At 43.0% G+C, this 16,317-nt stretch overlaps 1 protein-coding gene across 1 annotated transcript in view; it reads right to left on the reverse strand.

The window, feature by feature from the left end:
* LOC142938307 (putative E3 ubiquitin-protein ligase HERC1) overlaps positions 1 to 16,317 on the reverse strand; it is a 66,134-nt gene that overhangs the window by 33,521 nt on the left and 16,296 nt on the right. The window contains exons 15-34 of the mRNA XM_076081596.1: positions 15,708 to 15,860; positions 14,555 to 14,687; positions 13,731 to 13,922; positions 12,606 to 12,830; positions 12,282 to 12,455; positions 12,073 to 12,187; positions 11,843 to 11,963; positions 11,229 to 11,400; positions 9,198 to 9,528; positions 7,995 to 8,115; positions 7,375 to 7,426; positions 5,625 to 5,896; positions 4,880 to 5,095; positions 3,879 to 3,999; positions 2,719 to 2,956; positions 2,455 to 2,627; positions 1,572 to 1,727; positions 1,361 to 1,467; positions 1,167 to 1,277; positions 904 to 1,074 (exon numbers count right to left, since the gene is read on the reverse strand). Coding sequence (XP_075937711.1) covers positions 904 to 1,074; positions 1,167 to 1,277; positions 1,361 to 1,467; positions 1,572 to 1,727; positions 2,455 to 2,627; positions 2,719 to 2,956; positions 3,879 to 3,999; positions 4,880 to 5,095; positions 5,625 to 5,896; positions 7,375 to 7,426; positions 7,995 to 8,115; positions 9,198 to 9,528; positions 11,229 to 11,400; positions 11,843 to 11,963; positions 12,073 to 12,187; positions 12,282 to 12,455; positions 12,606 to 12,830; positions 13,731 to 13,922; positions 14,555 to 14,687; positions 15,708 to 15,860 — 3,354 coding nt within the window. The remainder of the gene's footprint in view (positions 1 to 903; positions 1,075 to 1,166; positions 1,278 to 1,360; positions 1,468 to 1,571; positions 1,728 to 2,454; positions 2,628 to 2,718; positions 2,957 to 3,878; positions 4,000 to 4,879; positions 5,096 to 5,624; positions 5,897 to 7,374; positions 7,427 to 7,994; positions 8,116 to 9,197; positions 9,529 to 11,228; positions 11,401 to 11,842; positions 11,964 to 12,072; positions 12,188 to 12,281; positions 12,456 to 12,605; positions 12,831 to 13,730; positions 13,923 to 14,554; positions 14,688 to 15,707; positions 15,861 to 16,317) is intronic.

Consider the following 16,317-nt stretch of genomic DNA (forward strand, 5'->3'; position numbering starts at 1 on the left):
TAATGCTCCGCCTCTACTGTTATCCTTCCTTAACTATCAGATTATTCAGCCCTGGTGTGTACATTCAGCTGGCTTCATGAAGATTTTGAAATGTTTAAAAAAAAAATGAGTTCCCGACTGGGAAAGTTCCCATGAACGCCCCGCCCCTCAAGTCGGAACAAAAACTAGGAAAGATGTTGAAAACTTTGTTACACGACTTGCCGATTGACGTCACATGACTGAGAAAGATGGCGAACGAAAGTAAACGTGTTGACGATGAGAAACTTTGTTATTAATTCATGTATTGCGTATCAATTTTAAGAGGGTATAAGGTTGTAACAGTTAGTTGCTGTCCACGTAGAGGGACCTTGATTAGTTCGAAAAGTTGGTCTTTCCACACCGGGGGCGGGACTAATAGACAACACAATAATGGGAAATACTCGTCTGCTAATATTTTGTATCAAAACTATTCATACTGGCAGCGATGCAATTTTGTCAACACTTCAAAGGTTAAAACAGATTCACAAGCAGAAGACCAACAACCAGCATCCTGTTGACCCAGAGCAGCGTCTGACTGTCTGAGCTGAACTGTTACAGCCGAAGACACTGTAAGATATTTCCTTTCAGTGAATACCTCTGAGTGAATTTGAGGGCTTTTATTGTGAAAGGTAAGAACAGAAGTAGTGGATCTGGTCTGTGTTGCCTTTGTCAAGGTTGAAAGGTGTAATAAAGTTTGCCGTCTTGGTTCAGACTACGGAAGTTGTAATGGCTATCAACGTCTTGTTTAAATGCTCCGAGTAGTAAAATACAGAACATCTTCTTTGTAGCTTCCGAAGTCGGAACAACTTCCACAATTCAGGATGTCAAAGCATCCGAGGAGCGCGTGGAAGCAGCAGGAGATAAGGTAATAAACAGTAACTGTACCTTCCACTGGTAGCATCCAGAGGAGATGCCGGTAGAGGCCAGGCCGTAGCCTTTACCCCCACTGCCATGTGTCAGACCCTGGCCGTTCTCCACCATGCAACACTGAGCCTTCTCCGGGTCAAAGGACACTTCCTGGATGGGAAGGTTCTCGTCCTCCTCCTCTGACTCGCCCTGGGGATCAAAGAAACCGTCGGCCGCTCGAACAAATAGTCATAATAATCAAAACACGAGTCGGGGGGGAGGATGGAGGATGATTACTACACCTGCAGTTTGAGTTCCTGAACTTTTTCTTTAATCTGGATCGAGTGTTTGGCTTGAGCAACGGGAGCTTCCCACATGCAGTCGGACAAAAGGGCGAAGAGCCGCTCGACAACCTAGAAGAGAACAAACTTTATCAGCTCACTGGCTGTTATTGAGGAGTTGCACAAAAAAAAAAAAGCAAAGAAAGCCGACAAACCTGTGTCATTTGGTCGTCCTCCATATTGGCCTCACAGGCAGGAAGGACGGCCTCCAGCACATGAAGAGCCAGGAGCCGAGTTCTCAGGTTGCCCACCAGAGGGACCCCTAGAATCAAAACAGCCACGAGGGGTTAATGAATATCTCAGCTTTGTAACATGAAGCAGGCGCACATGTTACACGGTGTCGTGTGTCACAACGGCTGGTTGTACCTAAGCAGCATTTCTGCGCTGCGATGTTGAGCAGCACTTCGGTCCATTTAGGGGAGGCCATCTTGGACTGGATGGCCTTGGAGGACACCACTCTCCTGAGGAAGACAAGGAAGTCTCCGAGGTGCAGCTCAGCAGTGTGCTGCTTACGGATCAACGCTGAGGAACGAGACAATAAAAAACACGGACACAATTACAGACCTTTGGTTATGTTTCATGGAAAACAAACACTTTCACTGTAGGCACAGTAACTATTGCTCTTAAAGGGATCTGTTTTTAACCATTCTTTCAGGCGGCAACCTCCGGTTCTGTCCAGTAAAGTCAATGCTTCATGTGTTAAAGCTGCATTCTCTCTAGTGTCCACCAGGGGGCGACTCCTCTGGTTGTATAGAAGTCTATGAGAAAATGACTCTACTTCTCTCTTGATTTATTACCTCAGTAAACATTGTAAACATGAGTTTATGGTCTCAATCTCTAGTTTCAAGTCTTCTTCAATACAGCATGATGTTCATTTAGTACATTATGGTCCATTTAGAGTCAAACAGACCATAAAGCAGGGGATGCTTTAGGGCGGGGCTACACGGTGATTGACAGGTCGCTACCAGAGACATATACGTTGCGTCTACGTCCAAATCATTCTTGCCAACAAGGTTAAATTAGTTTTATATTTTAGTTAGTTAATGGAAATACTATTGTCAACAACAGTGTTTGATCATAGCTTCTGTTGATGAAAACCAGTATGTATTATCCGTGTGTTATCCGTGTATTATCCGTGTGTTATCCGTGTGTTATCCGTGTGTTATCCGTGTATTAACCATGTATTAACCGTGTATTAACCATGTATTAACCATGTATTAACCATGCATTATAAAAACTCCTTCATCACCTCTGAAGTCTTTCTTTTCAGAGTCTGCTCCGTCCTCCTGTTTGCTGTCCTCTTGGTCTTTTCCAGAAGAGAGAAGACTGACTCCCGCCTGGGACAGCAGGTTCTTCAGCTGACTGCAGAGCAGATCCAGCAGCGACTGGACAACCTTGGGACTCAACTTGTCCGCGTACGTCCTGCGAATCAAAAGGACAAAACAGTTTGTTGATATAATCTTCGGGTTTTACAAAGTGCAGATTTCATTCCTCTGGTTTCTAAAGCTCTTACCCGGTGCTGATGGCCAGTATCTGCAGCAGGCGTGTGGAGGCCACCTTGAGGGCGGTGCTGAGCTGAGACACTCCGGGTTTCTGCAGCAGCTGGAGCGGCTGGCCCAGCATCGTCTCCGTCCCGCAGAGCTGAGACAGCACGCTGAGCAGCCCGCTGGAGATGGCCAGGGACACGTCCACCGGCTGGTAGCGGACGCTCAGCGCAAAGACGGTGACCAGCAGGAGGCGCTGCTGGGCTTCTAGGACGGAGAAGAGGTCGAGAGAAAGAGATAAAATAATCAAACAGGCTGTTAATAAAGCGAAGCCTGGAAATTCATCATTTCAGGAGCCGCTCTGCCGTCGGTGTCGTCAATTTAATGACGGCACGATGATTTTAGGTCGACAGAAATACTGAATTTAACCCAAAAGTAAAAGATCATTTTAACTCGGATACATAACTATCAGTGAAATAAAGAAATAAAAACTTTTTATTTCATAGAATAATTAATCGGCATTTACGTTTCAGTTGTGGAAGGTTTTGTTGAATTGAGCGGATTCATTTATCTGCGTAGTTAAAAGGTTTATTTTTTGTCTGTTTGCGTTTGTTGTTATTATTTCCTACTTTGTCTGTTGCCTGCAGACAAAGTTAATATTCTGTTATAAATACAGTTGTGAACGACGTGGATCGAAGACTTGTGGGTGTGTTTTATTTTTTTATTTTTAAACATTCATCCTCATAATTATTTACATACAGAGTCTGTTAGCAGGAGAACGCTCACACTTCTTCTTCTACTCTGGTTGTGTGCCCAGTGTTTCACTTAGCATTCAATAAGTATTCAGAATCTCAAGGATGCTGAAATAGAATCTGTAAAAAATTGATTGACGGGAAAGAGGCTGAGGCAATGTGGGCGGGGCATCAAGGCCAAACTGAGGGGGCGTGTTCCATCATGGCCCCCGTCAAAAACCTTCCCCGAAGTAATGTAAATGTAAAACAAGCCCAATTAACTACTTTTGAAAGTTGTCCTGCACTTTGAATGAACAAGTGAGAGCAGATCGCAGGTACGACAAAAAAAAGTTAATGTTCAATGTCTTTAATTCGTATATTCTACAACCTGAATAATTTGATCCTGATAAATGATGGAGGCTCCACTGCTGAGGTCGTGCAGCAGTCGTCTCTCTTACCTATGTGGTGCTTGTTTGCCTGCAGTGCTCTCTCCAGGGTGACAGACAGTTGCTGGTAGATCTTATGAACAGCTGTCTGGATTTCCATCTGGAGGCTCCTCTTCGTTGCTTTTACACCATCCTGCAAAAGAGAAAGATGTAAACACACAGTTAATATGGTCACTACTCAGGCTGCACGACATTACTGACAACCAGGCGCCAACCTCCGGTTCTGCTGAGTGAAGCCGATGCTTCATGTGTTAAAGCTGCATTCTCTCTAGTGTCCACCAGGGGGCGACTCCTCTGGTTGTATAGAAGTCTATGAGAAAATGACTCTACTTCTCTCTTGATTTATTACCTCAGTAAACATTGTAAACATGAGTTTATGGTCTCAATCTCTAGTTTCAAGTCTTCTTCAATACAGCATGATGTTCATTTAGTAGATTATGGTCCATTTAGAGTCAAACGGACCATAAAGCAGGGGATGCTTTAGGGGCGACGGCGAAATCGCCCGACTCGAGTCTTCAAAACATCAGTCCACAAACCAACGGGTGACGTCATGATGACTACGTCCACTTCATATAAACTATGTATATGCTGAAAACTGACTTTGGGAATTTTTTATTTTTTTTGTGATATAAAAATTATTTTCACCAGATGACAACAAAGTACCCGTTTCTTCAACATCATCCTTTCTGCAGCAGAAACATTTTCTCACTTTTGCAATCAAATTTTTTGTTTCAGTGTTTCTCTTTTTTCCTGCTTTGGTTGTTTGATAAATTGATGAGAGTAATTGTGATTGGTGCTTCGCTGTGCATGCAGAGTCACGACCACCAAATTCTGTGTATCCAACAACTCTTAAATCTGAGTAAATCAAGTTACATTTGACATCTTCTGTGCAAGCTTTCCATTTGTATCAAAGCAGCAAAAAATGTTGCAGCATTACAAGTTTGAGTTAAACTGAACTGTCACTTGACTATCGATGCTCATCAGTATCAGCAGTTGATGAGGCTCACACGTACCTGGTAGTGATGCAGCTGCACGCTCTCCCTCTTCAGGCCTCCGGCGCCCACGGTGCCGAGGCCAAAGCAACCCGCCAGGAACTGCAACCTGACAGAGGTGAGCAGGGAGGAGGACTGGAAGGCGCCGCCGGATCGATCCGCGTCCCCGGGCTGGCTGCCCTTCTCCTCCATGCCGGAGATCAACACCACAATCTGGTGGAGCGCCTCCAACCGCAGCTGGAGATTAAAAACAAATCCCAGTGGTCGAGTGGATATTCTAACAGCGTCGCATGTGTTTTCTAGATCTTTTAGCTGCACTATTACCAATAATGTGTTACTGTTTTCAGAAAATCTGCCTCATTCATTTGACACTACGTAGTTTTAAAGAATAAATCTGGTTATATTCTACCATTTTCTTACTGAAAAACAACAATATTGATTGTATCCAAGAAGTATTGTGTGTGTATCAAAGCCTGATATCTCTTCTTCCTCTTGTTAAAACACATCGATGACGTGTAGATTCATTCATTACCATGAACACACAGGGATTAAGTTTGTACATCCATCAATTTTCCTCGCCTCCTCTCCTTGCATCCCAGTGCCTTCCACCTGAGATGTGAGCGGAGGAGGCGAGGAAGAGACACGAGGAGAGGGGAGTTGAGGAATTTAACTAAATGAGACATCCTTTGCTTCGTAGGCAACATTTTAAAGCGACGTCACTTAGAGTGAGACAGAGACCCAGAGAGGTCCTGAGAGAGCCCCTCACCTCTGCCCTGCTCTGTTGCTGTTCCATGGCCAGGATAGTCGCCTGTGGGCTGGTGGACATACTTTCCTCCGGCTCCTTGAAGGCCGGAGCGAGGCCCACATCGCCGCTGATGAAGCTGACCATGTTGTCGATGAGAGCGTGGATGCCCAGCGAGCGGCTCAGGTCCAGGTCCGACTCCTCGTAGAACAGTGCCGAGCTGTAGCTCCGCTGGCGGCTCAGTTTGGCCCGGAACCAGGACTCGGCCAGGGAGTCCGGTGAGCTCTGAGGTAAGCCTGAAGACGGGAGGAAGAGAGGAGCCTTTCAGATGTTTAAATGCACAACGTAACACTTTTGATGGATGGGCCATGTTGCTTTTAAGCACTTAGGAGCTATGCAGGGCAATGCATTATTACTCTATAAGAGCTCATCAAATGGAGAAATGCTGAGTCGTCATGCGGGCACAAGCCTTTATGAGCCATTATGGATTCATCTATAATGGGTGCACTGAGTTTCAAACACCCACTGAGGGTAAAAATGCTGTAGTTGAGAAGTGAAATGGCAACCGGAGCTCGTGTTTCCATACTCTAAAGCACTGAAGTTTAAGCATCAGTACTGATGATTCATTTTAAAAAGGACAGTAGTGATGTTTAGAAGTGCGTTAGTATGAGGTTCTTCTCCATCATCAGTGTTCTACTACAGTAGAGTTTATAGAAACACATATTTTAGACTCCTAAAATAATCTATATCAGTTTAAGCTTTATTTAGAATATTTTCTCCTCTTTACTTTGATGTCAGACAGACCTTTCTGAGGGGAACTGAAGCTGTTATCTTTGTTCTCTTCAAAGACACCAGACTCCATTCATAAAAACAGTCATTTAACCTCTCAGAACTCAGGAGTTGCTGGTTTACTGTTGCCTCCTAACTTGTCATTGTGTGACTTTGGTGTTTTAAAGCGGTAGTTCAGAATCACCAAAGTCACACAATAACACAATAACACAAACACACTAACAGATGGAGGCAGCAGTAGAGCAACAACTCCTGTGGTCTGAGAGGTTAAATCACTGTTTCTGTGAATGGAGTCTGGTGTCTTTGTAGAGATCAAAGATAACAGCTTCAGTTCTCTGACATCAAAGTAAAGAGGTGAAAATATTCTAAATAAAGTTTAAAGCTTAAACTGTAATAGATTCTTTAAGGAGTCTAAAATACGTCCACAGCAGTACATTGTACTCCTGTGTGTTTCTATAAACTCTACTGTAGTAGAACTCTGACTCTGGAGAAGAACCTTATACACACACACGACTAAACATCTCTATATCAGTACGGATGATTTCTGCGACTGGTAATTCCATGAACTCTCACAAATCACAATCTTCACTGGGAACGAGCCTTCGTTGTCCAAAGTAACAGAAGAATGAACTGTTATTTGAACAATGGGCACATCTGTATGGTCTTTCTTGTCTTTTTGCTGTAGGTAGACTACGACAGTGTCTTGAAGTGAAGCTCAAAACAAGAACCTCATCATGAGAGATGAATGGCGGGGGGGGGGGCATCACAGTCATGGAGGAGTGAGCTAACGAGAGGAAGAAACATGCCATCGTGTACTTGCTTGGAGCTCCTCTTGTCTTTGGGGCTCAACTGCCCCAAAAGAAGCAAATAAACTATCCACACAGGAACCAAAAGACAGAGAGACAAGAGCAACGTGTGACTGACGAACCCGCCATCACCTCACTCGTCAACATCAGACGGACCTTTTCCTGAAAATCATCTTTACCTCTCTTTTTGTGAGAGAACGCCAAGTCCGGGTCAACGTTCCTCCTTCCGCTCTGAAACAGGAAACAGAGACAGAGCGTGATGCAGCTTTCAAATCTCTACGTCACACAAATACCAATGCAGTGAGACAGACGGGTATGTATACGCATATGTATGTATACGCATATGTATGTATACGCATATGTATGTATACGCGTGTGACGGCCTCTGGCTTTAAGCAGGGCCTGCTGTGGGCGTTCCCTTGTTTCTTGTCTGTGCTGTCTTGCAGGTCACACACACAGAGAGAGACAGAGAGAGTGTGTATGATTGTGTGTGTGTGTGTGTGTGTGTGTGTGAGAGATAGTGTGTGTGTGTGTGTGTGTGTGAGATAGAGTGTGTGTATGTATGATAGAGTGTGTGTGTGTGTATGATAGAGTGTGTGTGTGTGTGTATGATAGAGTGTGTGTGTGTATGTATGATAGTGTGTGTGTGTGATAGTGTGTGTGTGTGTGTGATAGTGTGTGTGTGTGTGTGTGTGATAGTGTGTGTGTGTGTGTGTGATAGTGTGTGTGTGATAGTGTGTGTGTGTGATAGTGTGTGTGTGTGTGATAGTGTGTGTGTGTGTGTGTGTGTGTGTCCTACCAGAGTGCACCCCTCCTCGTCTGACTCCGGCTGAGAGAGGTCTGACTCGCTCCTGGACTTCATGAGTCTGTAGCTCGGGCTGCTCTGCACTGAGTGGCTCTCAGCGCTCAGACTCTCGCTCCTTCAGACACAAACACAAACTAATCTTAAAGACGCAGCAACGGTTACAACTGTGACTGAACTAAACATGCACTGAACCCCAAAGATGATACATAAAAAAGATGGCTCACCATTTTATATAATTAATGCTTACTACGTCTCTGTATGTACAGAATATATTTGTACTACGCATAAACATTTACTACATTCATGCTAATATTACAGTTTATATATTTAACAATTACTGTACGACTGTCTTCTAAAAAATTATTCATTATTGCATTTTATATTGTGTTATAAATAGGGTTGGTTTTTTACACTCAAAGCTTCTATTCAAGTTTTTGAATTAATCTTTGAATGTTAACCTAAAAAATGTACAAGCCTTTTGTTATTGTAGTTATATAAATATAATTGATGTCCTGTTTGATTGCTGCCAGACTGATCCGTCTATTTCCTGTTTATAGTTTGGATAAACATGTTGTCAATTTCTATATTTTTTTCAATAAATGTTGACTTTTTGACTTTTCTACAAATATTAGAATACTAACATTATACTAATACTAATACTACCAATATCAGTGGAGCCTGATCTGTATATGCAACTGTGTACAAATACTACTGTAGGTTCAAACAGAATCAATAGACGTGCAAAAAAAGAAGTGCGCAGCATTTAAATGTTGATTTATAATCTAAATGTCAACGTTATGAATGAAGCTTTAAACTATTAGCTACAGCCCTATATAGTGATTCCTATGTCTTCGCTTCTGAACTATTTCATGTCTTAGTTTTTCACTTGTGTGATTTTAAACTGCACATCAAACAGTTGGAAAGACGTAATTTTAATCCTTTTATAAAGCCTCAAGTGTCGGTAATATTTAAATGTTAAAAAGTCTCGCACAAACATTACACCGTTGTTAAATTAATTCTAATAAGCTTGTTTTTAACATGTGGAACTATCCTTTAATACTGTGCGGTTACATTAGCCTCATTCTACAGTAGAGGGATATTCTAACAGCACAAAATCACCACTGAAGAGGGAACCAACTATTTGAGTTCTGATGTGTCAGCCCCTCCCCCCTTCATAATGAATCTAGGTGCTCAGACCTGGTCATGAAGCTCAGACACTCCTGTGTTCCCGTGGCGGACTGGGTCTGGTCCTCCTCCTCCTGGTTCTGCTTGGTCAGCTCCCCCAGCACAGGGCTCACCCCCAGCAGCAGCAGGGCACAGCGGTGGATCACAGAGTTACAGGCGGCCGTGTACAGGTCCTGGCCTTCTGGGAGACCCTGAGACAGGACAGTGTCCTCCTCTCCTCCTCCTCCTCCTCCTCCTCCGGTCCTGGAGGCCGAGCCAGAGCCCAGTCCTGTGCTGCTGCTGGCCCGCTCTCTGTCCCGACTGCGAGCCACCTCCCGCGCTGAGAGGAAACATTGAAAGATTTCTGTGTGGTGCCAGATGCACATACACAAATAAAACACACACACACACACACACACACACAAGATGCTGGGTTAGAGGACAAGCAGCAGCCGCACAATACACTCAATGGTGACGCGCTGCAAAGATCAGAACCAAAGCTCATACAAACGAAACGCATCACAAAACCTCCGAGCACACCTTGGACCTAAATTACAACAACAAGGATCTTACAATCAGACATCACCTTACAGACATCTACTGTATTTCCACCAAAAACCACTGCCGGGATGAAAAGCATGTTTTCTTTAAACACTCGCCAAAACAACACCGTTTATCAAAGCCAGAAGCTGTAAAAACACAATATTATCGTCAGATGTTCACCTTTTCGACGGTCCTTGAACACATCATGTGAGACGAACGCTTCCGTCAGAAAAGCAGTCAAAACGAAGCTTACATTTTTGATATTTAATCAAAAACATTGTATTCTTATGACTATTTAAAATCTCAACCCAAATAAACCGTTTGCTCTAAAAAACATTAAATTCTGTGCAGGACAGGAGAGGCCTCAAAAATGTAAATAGTTCAATTTATATAGGAAGTGGAGCCTCCGTTTATTCTAACATTGGTAACACTTGTGGATGCTAAGACAGTCTACTTGTTTTTGACTTTTTTATGATTGATGTCCTTCTAACTGTGTTATTCTGCACTAAAGACATGTTCTCGTTCTCTCTACTCATAATCCAATAACATCGCGGAGGCTGCGTCCTCTGAACCAAGACGGAAAACTCTTTTGAACGGCAGCGGCGGCTCTTTCCGTTCTCACCTTTCACAATAAAAGCCCCAGACATACACACTGCATCACTCACTTACATTCACTCAGAGGTCACAGCACTGTTATAACTTATTTTTGCAAGGAATTTAAGTGTCAATCCTTCAGATTTCAGTTCCAAACTAACAGGCAATTCTTCCAAATTTTGTGCGTAGTTCCATTTTGTGTGTGTATATAATGAAGAAAAACTGTAATACAGCAGATTTTTCCGGGAATGTCACCACAAACACCCAGTTTTTATCACTGCAAATATATAAATATTGCAACACTTTCATTAATGGGCCATATGACTCAGTGATGGTGACTTAACAGACATTTGTCTCAATGAAAATCTTCTAATTGCCACTTTAAACGGTCATGAGCAGCAGTGTGACATGTGAAGATGGAGACTTATGAACTTACAGCTCATCTAAATTTACAGTTTCTCCAGTCCTGAAAGGTATGAACACACGTTGGTAAAATAATAAATCATTTTCAGCAGGTATCAATCAAGGCATTCATTTGGTTTTGTGACAACACAAGAGAACAGTATTGTTTACATCACTGGGATGCTTTGTCATAACAAAATAAATTGAGATTAGCATTGAATTTAGAATTTAACTGCACGTACATCATTAAATAAATATCCAAACCCCTGAAACTTCTGCACCTACATGACAACACCTGATTGGAAGACTTGAATTTCGCCCAACACGATACACTGCCAAGCAAATTCAGCAGAAACTGATTGTTCAGCATTTTCACCAGTTGAATAACGACCGTCACAAAGCAGAGATGTGAATGAATGCGAGCAGGCGGGATAAAAGAAAGAGCCTTGAATGAACTGAGAGATACATGTTTTAAATGAAATACTAGCACACATAAAAAGTACAACTCCATGCAGGTGTACTCACTTCCAGCCGTCATTACTTCGTGTTCCCGGTCATCCTCTTCGTCGTCCTGTTCCTGATGCCCCTCCTCTCTCTCACGGTCGGCTCTCTCCTCTAGCTCCGCCTCCTCGTCGATGGTGCGCGTGAACGAGTTCTCCTGAGGGTCCATGTCGAGGGAGTCCTGATTGTCTGAAATCTGACAGAAATGTTACAAAATAACATCCATGAGTGGATTTGAAAATGATACAGAATGTTTTTGTGGTTGTTTTGTTATAGCAACTAGTCTACAAGGCTCCACACTAACTATTCCACCACTGTCGCGAAAAATCATTCCAACCGCTCTGAAGCATTGTAAACTGTGGAAAACTCCAAAGCCTGAACGCATCATAACGTAATTGAATGGAACCTCCCTGCGTTAGCCGTTAGCTGTGCTGCTAACGTAACTAGCTCTCCTCCTGCTGATCTAAACACGGATTTGTTCACATTATCCGTACGGATCAACTACGGCCCGTTACACTACTAATTCTATAAGAGGAGTCCGCGATAGAGTGGTATCTATCAGAACTATTTGTATGAGAAGACTTGTTTAATCTTCTAATTATAAAAAGCAGTTTGTGAGACTTTAAATGCAAACTCACCCTCCTCTCACGTGAAGAGGATCTGGTCTGGACGAAGTCCATGTTCTTACAGGCCAGCAGGCGGTTCCGCACCTTGTAGACACTGCGATAGACCTCCGCCAGGTTCTTAGATGGTTGGTACCTGACGGGGAAAACAAAAATATACTTGTGACATGTGATTTTTAATCTATTCTGGCACTGTGGGACAATGTGCAGACCTTTAACACATCATAAATAGGATGTTACGGTACCTGCCCTCTCCACAGGCTTGGCCCAGCAGCCCTGTGTGCTTCAATAAGGCTGCCAACACAAACGTGGACACAGTGTCCAACAGGGACTCGTTACTGAGAGACGCATTGTCCCAGTCTGTAACAGAACACACAGTACAGTTCACTGTCAAGACTGACACCTCTGGCACAGAGACAATATAATTCATTACATGCTGAGTCAAAAAGGGGACCTTTGCTCATGCCATAGTCCTGCATGTTGATCCAGAGGCTGTTGGCAGGTTCTTTAGAGGAACACAGCGCCAAATCCACCAAGACACTCAAGCCGGGACACAGTGTGGAGTCAAAGGGCTTCTGCTCTTCATCATCGGACAGTGCTGCCTCCAGCAATGAGCTGATGCACGAGTCTGAAAGACACAAGTGGACAAACATTCATCGTCTCAAGTATACAAGGGCAAAAAGAAGAAACACAAACTGCCCTCAACAGCTGAAAGGTTACTGCCAGCGATGAACATGTTAAACCCGGCCGTCACAGCACCATACCCGCCCCTCCCTACCGAGCTGTGGGATGTCCATTTCCAAGCCGTTGCTGAAGAGGGGAGTTTTGAGCCAGTAGGCGGTAACCTGCTCCTCCAGCGAGGTAGCAGCCCCCTGCAGCATCCCACCGAGGCAACGGCCCACGAGGAGGGCGACCGTCCTCTCCAGGTCCACGAGCCACACCCAGGAGAGCGCCGGCTGTGGCAGCGACATCCCCGAGGCCGGCTCAGCAAAGTCAGACGTACCTGGACAGTGAAGGTTGTGTGGTGGTGTAGGACAGTATGAATGAAAGTTTACACTTTCAGGGAAAATAAGGTCTTGGGAGCTCTACACAGCCTTTGATTTGTGCAGACTTACAGCCGTGAATTATATCGAAAACTAGAAAAACAAGAGTTATATATTACATTTGTGGCTCACAAGCCTCAAAACGTCTAGAGGACAAAATGAGTAAATGCTAAATAGTGAGATGCTAAATCTTTGTATAGAGCCAGTGCAAAATAAACTGCCACCCAGCTTTGAGGGAAAAGCACAATACTGTTAAAAGTTTTGTCACAATCAAGACGAGGGTTCGAGGCTGACACGCATCCATGTTATCCTTAAATCTGTCACCACATTATAACCCAAAGGGATTCCGTACGGAACAAAGACCGACCAAATCCAAACTAAATATATTCAACCTACTTTTCATTCAAAGAGAATCACATTAATGTGCAGTAAATTAGTTTTTGATCTCTAGTGATAGAACAGCTAAAACAAACCTGGTGACCCAGTGTATATAATACACAACACTGTTAAAATAGAAAACATTTTTAGTCATGAAATAATAACCTATTACTCTGAGTAACGTTAGTTTATTTACATTTTTAGGGGCGAAACACACTTTTTAACTTCACAGGAATGTTTGCTTCATTGTTTTTTTTTTTTCATATTACCAAACAGCTAATCAATGTTGATACGGTGTGAATGCTATTAGATAATAGAGAGATAGTTACTTTATTCATCCCACAAGGGGAACTTTGTTCGTGTGATGATAGAGTACATGCTTTGAATTCCTTAGACATGTCTTTGCCAGATGATAAAACTCATTATATAAAGACGATATAGATTACAAAGCAGGGTCAGGGTTTCTTTAGCTTCTTGCTCACCATGCAGGGGCCACTGCAGCTCCTGGTCCTCCAGAGGGGAGGCAGCAGGCAGCAGCCTGTTGAGGCGGTCCAGAGGAGGCAGCAGGTCCAGCAGGTGGCTCAGCAGAGGCCTCGCCACCGACACCGGCAGCAGCAGCAACGAGTTGATGATCTGGCACAGCATGCTGCCTGCCGCCGACACGTAGATCACATCTGGAGATGGAGACACGGAGGTTGAAAAACACAGGAAATTATGAAAAAAAACAAAGAAATAATGAAAAAAAAACAAAGAAATATTGGTTAAAAGGGTGAGAAAAGGGTCGGTAGAAATAAAAGATGTGATAGAAATCTATTAATCCCAAAGGAAATTATTGATCAAAGATTACAACAGAAGAACAAGAAGAAAACAATAGAGGAAGACTATAAATATATATAAACAATAGAGTAATAAGTATTCAGTGAATGAGAAGTAATACTGACACCAGCACCTAACAGAAGCTCAAATAGACAATTGTGCACGATATTGAAAAGTAATAAAACGTTTTATTCCAAAGATCTTTTCTGTTTACTTTGAATAAATGATCATGTTTCATATCAAAACATATAACCTAAATGATTTACATGTTTTATGCAGTTTAACCTGCACAGTCTTTAAGTGAGTAGCGTGAGAAGAAGAGAAATAATGAAAGTGTTTTGTGACGAAGAGGCAGAAGTGGACAAGCGGAGGACACACACACACACACACAGAGAGAGACAGAGAGAGAGACAGAGACAGAGAGACAGAGAGAGAGAGAGAGAGAGAGAGAGAGAGATTCAGCCACAAGAGATGAACCGATCCTCTTCACCTTGCAGCTTCTCTCGTATGCTGCCGTTCCAGGAACTCTCTTTGATCAGAGCAGCAGAGCGGGAGAAGATGTCGGTGGCGTGAGGCAGCAGGAGCTGCAGATGCTTGTGGAGTAAAGCCACACTGCTGCAGTTCTGCAGAGAGAAAGCACGAGGACCGTAATGTCTCAAGACGCTTAATTCATTTAATCTAAATTCAAATATCTGGCTTGAAGGCTGCTGAACATCGTCACATTATCACAGAGCATACAGAGAGTTACTTTCATGCATCAGTTCTGAAAATAATGTGTTTTTACTAGTGCTGGGCAACGATTAAAACATTTAATCGCATGGATTTTTTGCGATGAATCGCATTGTTATGGAAAAGTTCAATAATGAATTCAAAAGTAGTGTATTGCGCACTTTTATTTTAAAAGTACTGCTATATGAACAAAAGGTCAATAACCTTTGGTTCACGAGATGCAGGTAGCATGTTTTATACTTAATGTGAATATAATTCATACTTTGTTAGCATCTTATTCTGAAAACCGGATGTGCGTCTGAAGAAACCGGATGTTGTCTCACGTTAATCTTTCCGCTAACTTTCAAAGTCCTTCGCTCGTTCCCGATCTGTGCTGTTTAAATGCGTTTACCGTGAATTTCAGCATATAGGTGCACTAACATTACTGACTATAGGATGTTTGCTGGCTTTTATCCCACTGTTCTTGTCATCCTCTTGTTGTTATGTATATATATTGTCTCTTGTCTTTCAATTTAAAAAAAAGAAAAAAAAAATATATATAATAAATTTAAAAAATGCGTTAACGCGCGATAAAATAATTGTTGGCGTTAATTAATGAATGCGTTAACGCGAAATTAACGCGTTAACTTGCCCAGCACTAGTTTTTACGCTTCATGAAGAAGACCATGTGAGTTCTGAGATTAGATGTGCATTAAAGAGTAAATAACTTCATCAGCTTGGACATCAGAGGGCTTCTGCCTTTCAATGGTGAAGCTATAATCTCACCAGTGTTAAGAAAAAAAACCTAAAACACATGATCCGATTGGCACCGGACCAAGAGGTTTGAATAACTCCGTGATTTTCCACATAATAAAGCCGCTATCCGTGGAAGAGAGAGTCGGCGTTTTTGAACAAGACGAGCCGAGTGTCCGTACCTCGGTGACTGAGTTGATGTGGCAGTACGCCAACAGCTGCTTCTGCAGGGAGCACAGGAGCTGGTGGAGGTGAGCCGGCTGGCTGCTGTCGGAGGAGGACGTGCCCTGCTGCAGCTTATTGCTGTTCTTCTCCAGCTCACCGAACGCCTGATCCTGCACAACAACAACACAAGTACGATGTGAGGGATACATTCAAGGACTCACGGTCAGGGTATAGTTTATTGTCATTATGCAACACAGGGCTGCACGACGAGAGTTCATTTGCTACACAAGAAAAACCTTTTTTTATTTTGCATCAGGATGAATGTAAACAAACGATTCTCTGGGCAGATAATCTGGTCGGCATTTTACATTAAGAACCAGGGGAACGTGAGAACGTTGAATATATATCGCAACGCAGTTTACTTGTGATAAATAAACAGACAACGTGTACTCAGTTCTGCTGCTTTCAGTATTCTGATCAAATACGACACATTACTTGAAGAATAAAAGAATGAATTGAACATTGAACACGAAAGACGTGTTTTCAAAGCAGAAAATGTTCGGCAAACCACCTTTTGACCTGAGGTACTTATACTTACACTAAAGTATTCACATTCATATTATTCTG

Source organism: Anarhichas minor, unplaced genomic scaffold (genome assembly GCF_050575085.1).
Source record: "Anarhichas minor isolate MPS153535 unplaced genomic scaffold, ASM5057508v1 ptg000082l, whole genome shotgun sequence".
Classification (NCBI taxonomy): domain Eukaryota; kingdom Metazoa; phylum Chordata; class Actinopteri; order Perciformes; family Anarhichadidae; genus Anarhichas; species Anarhichas minor.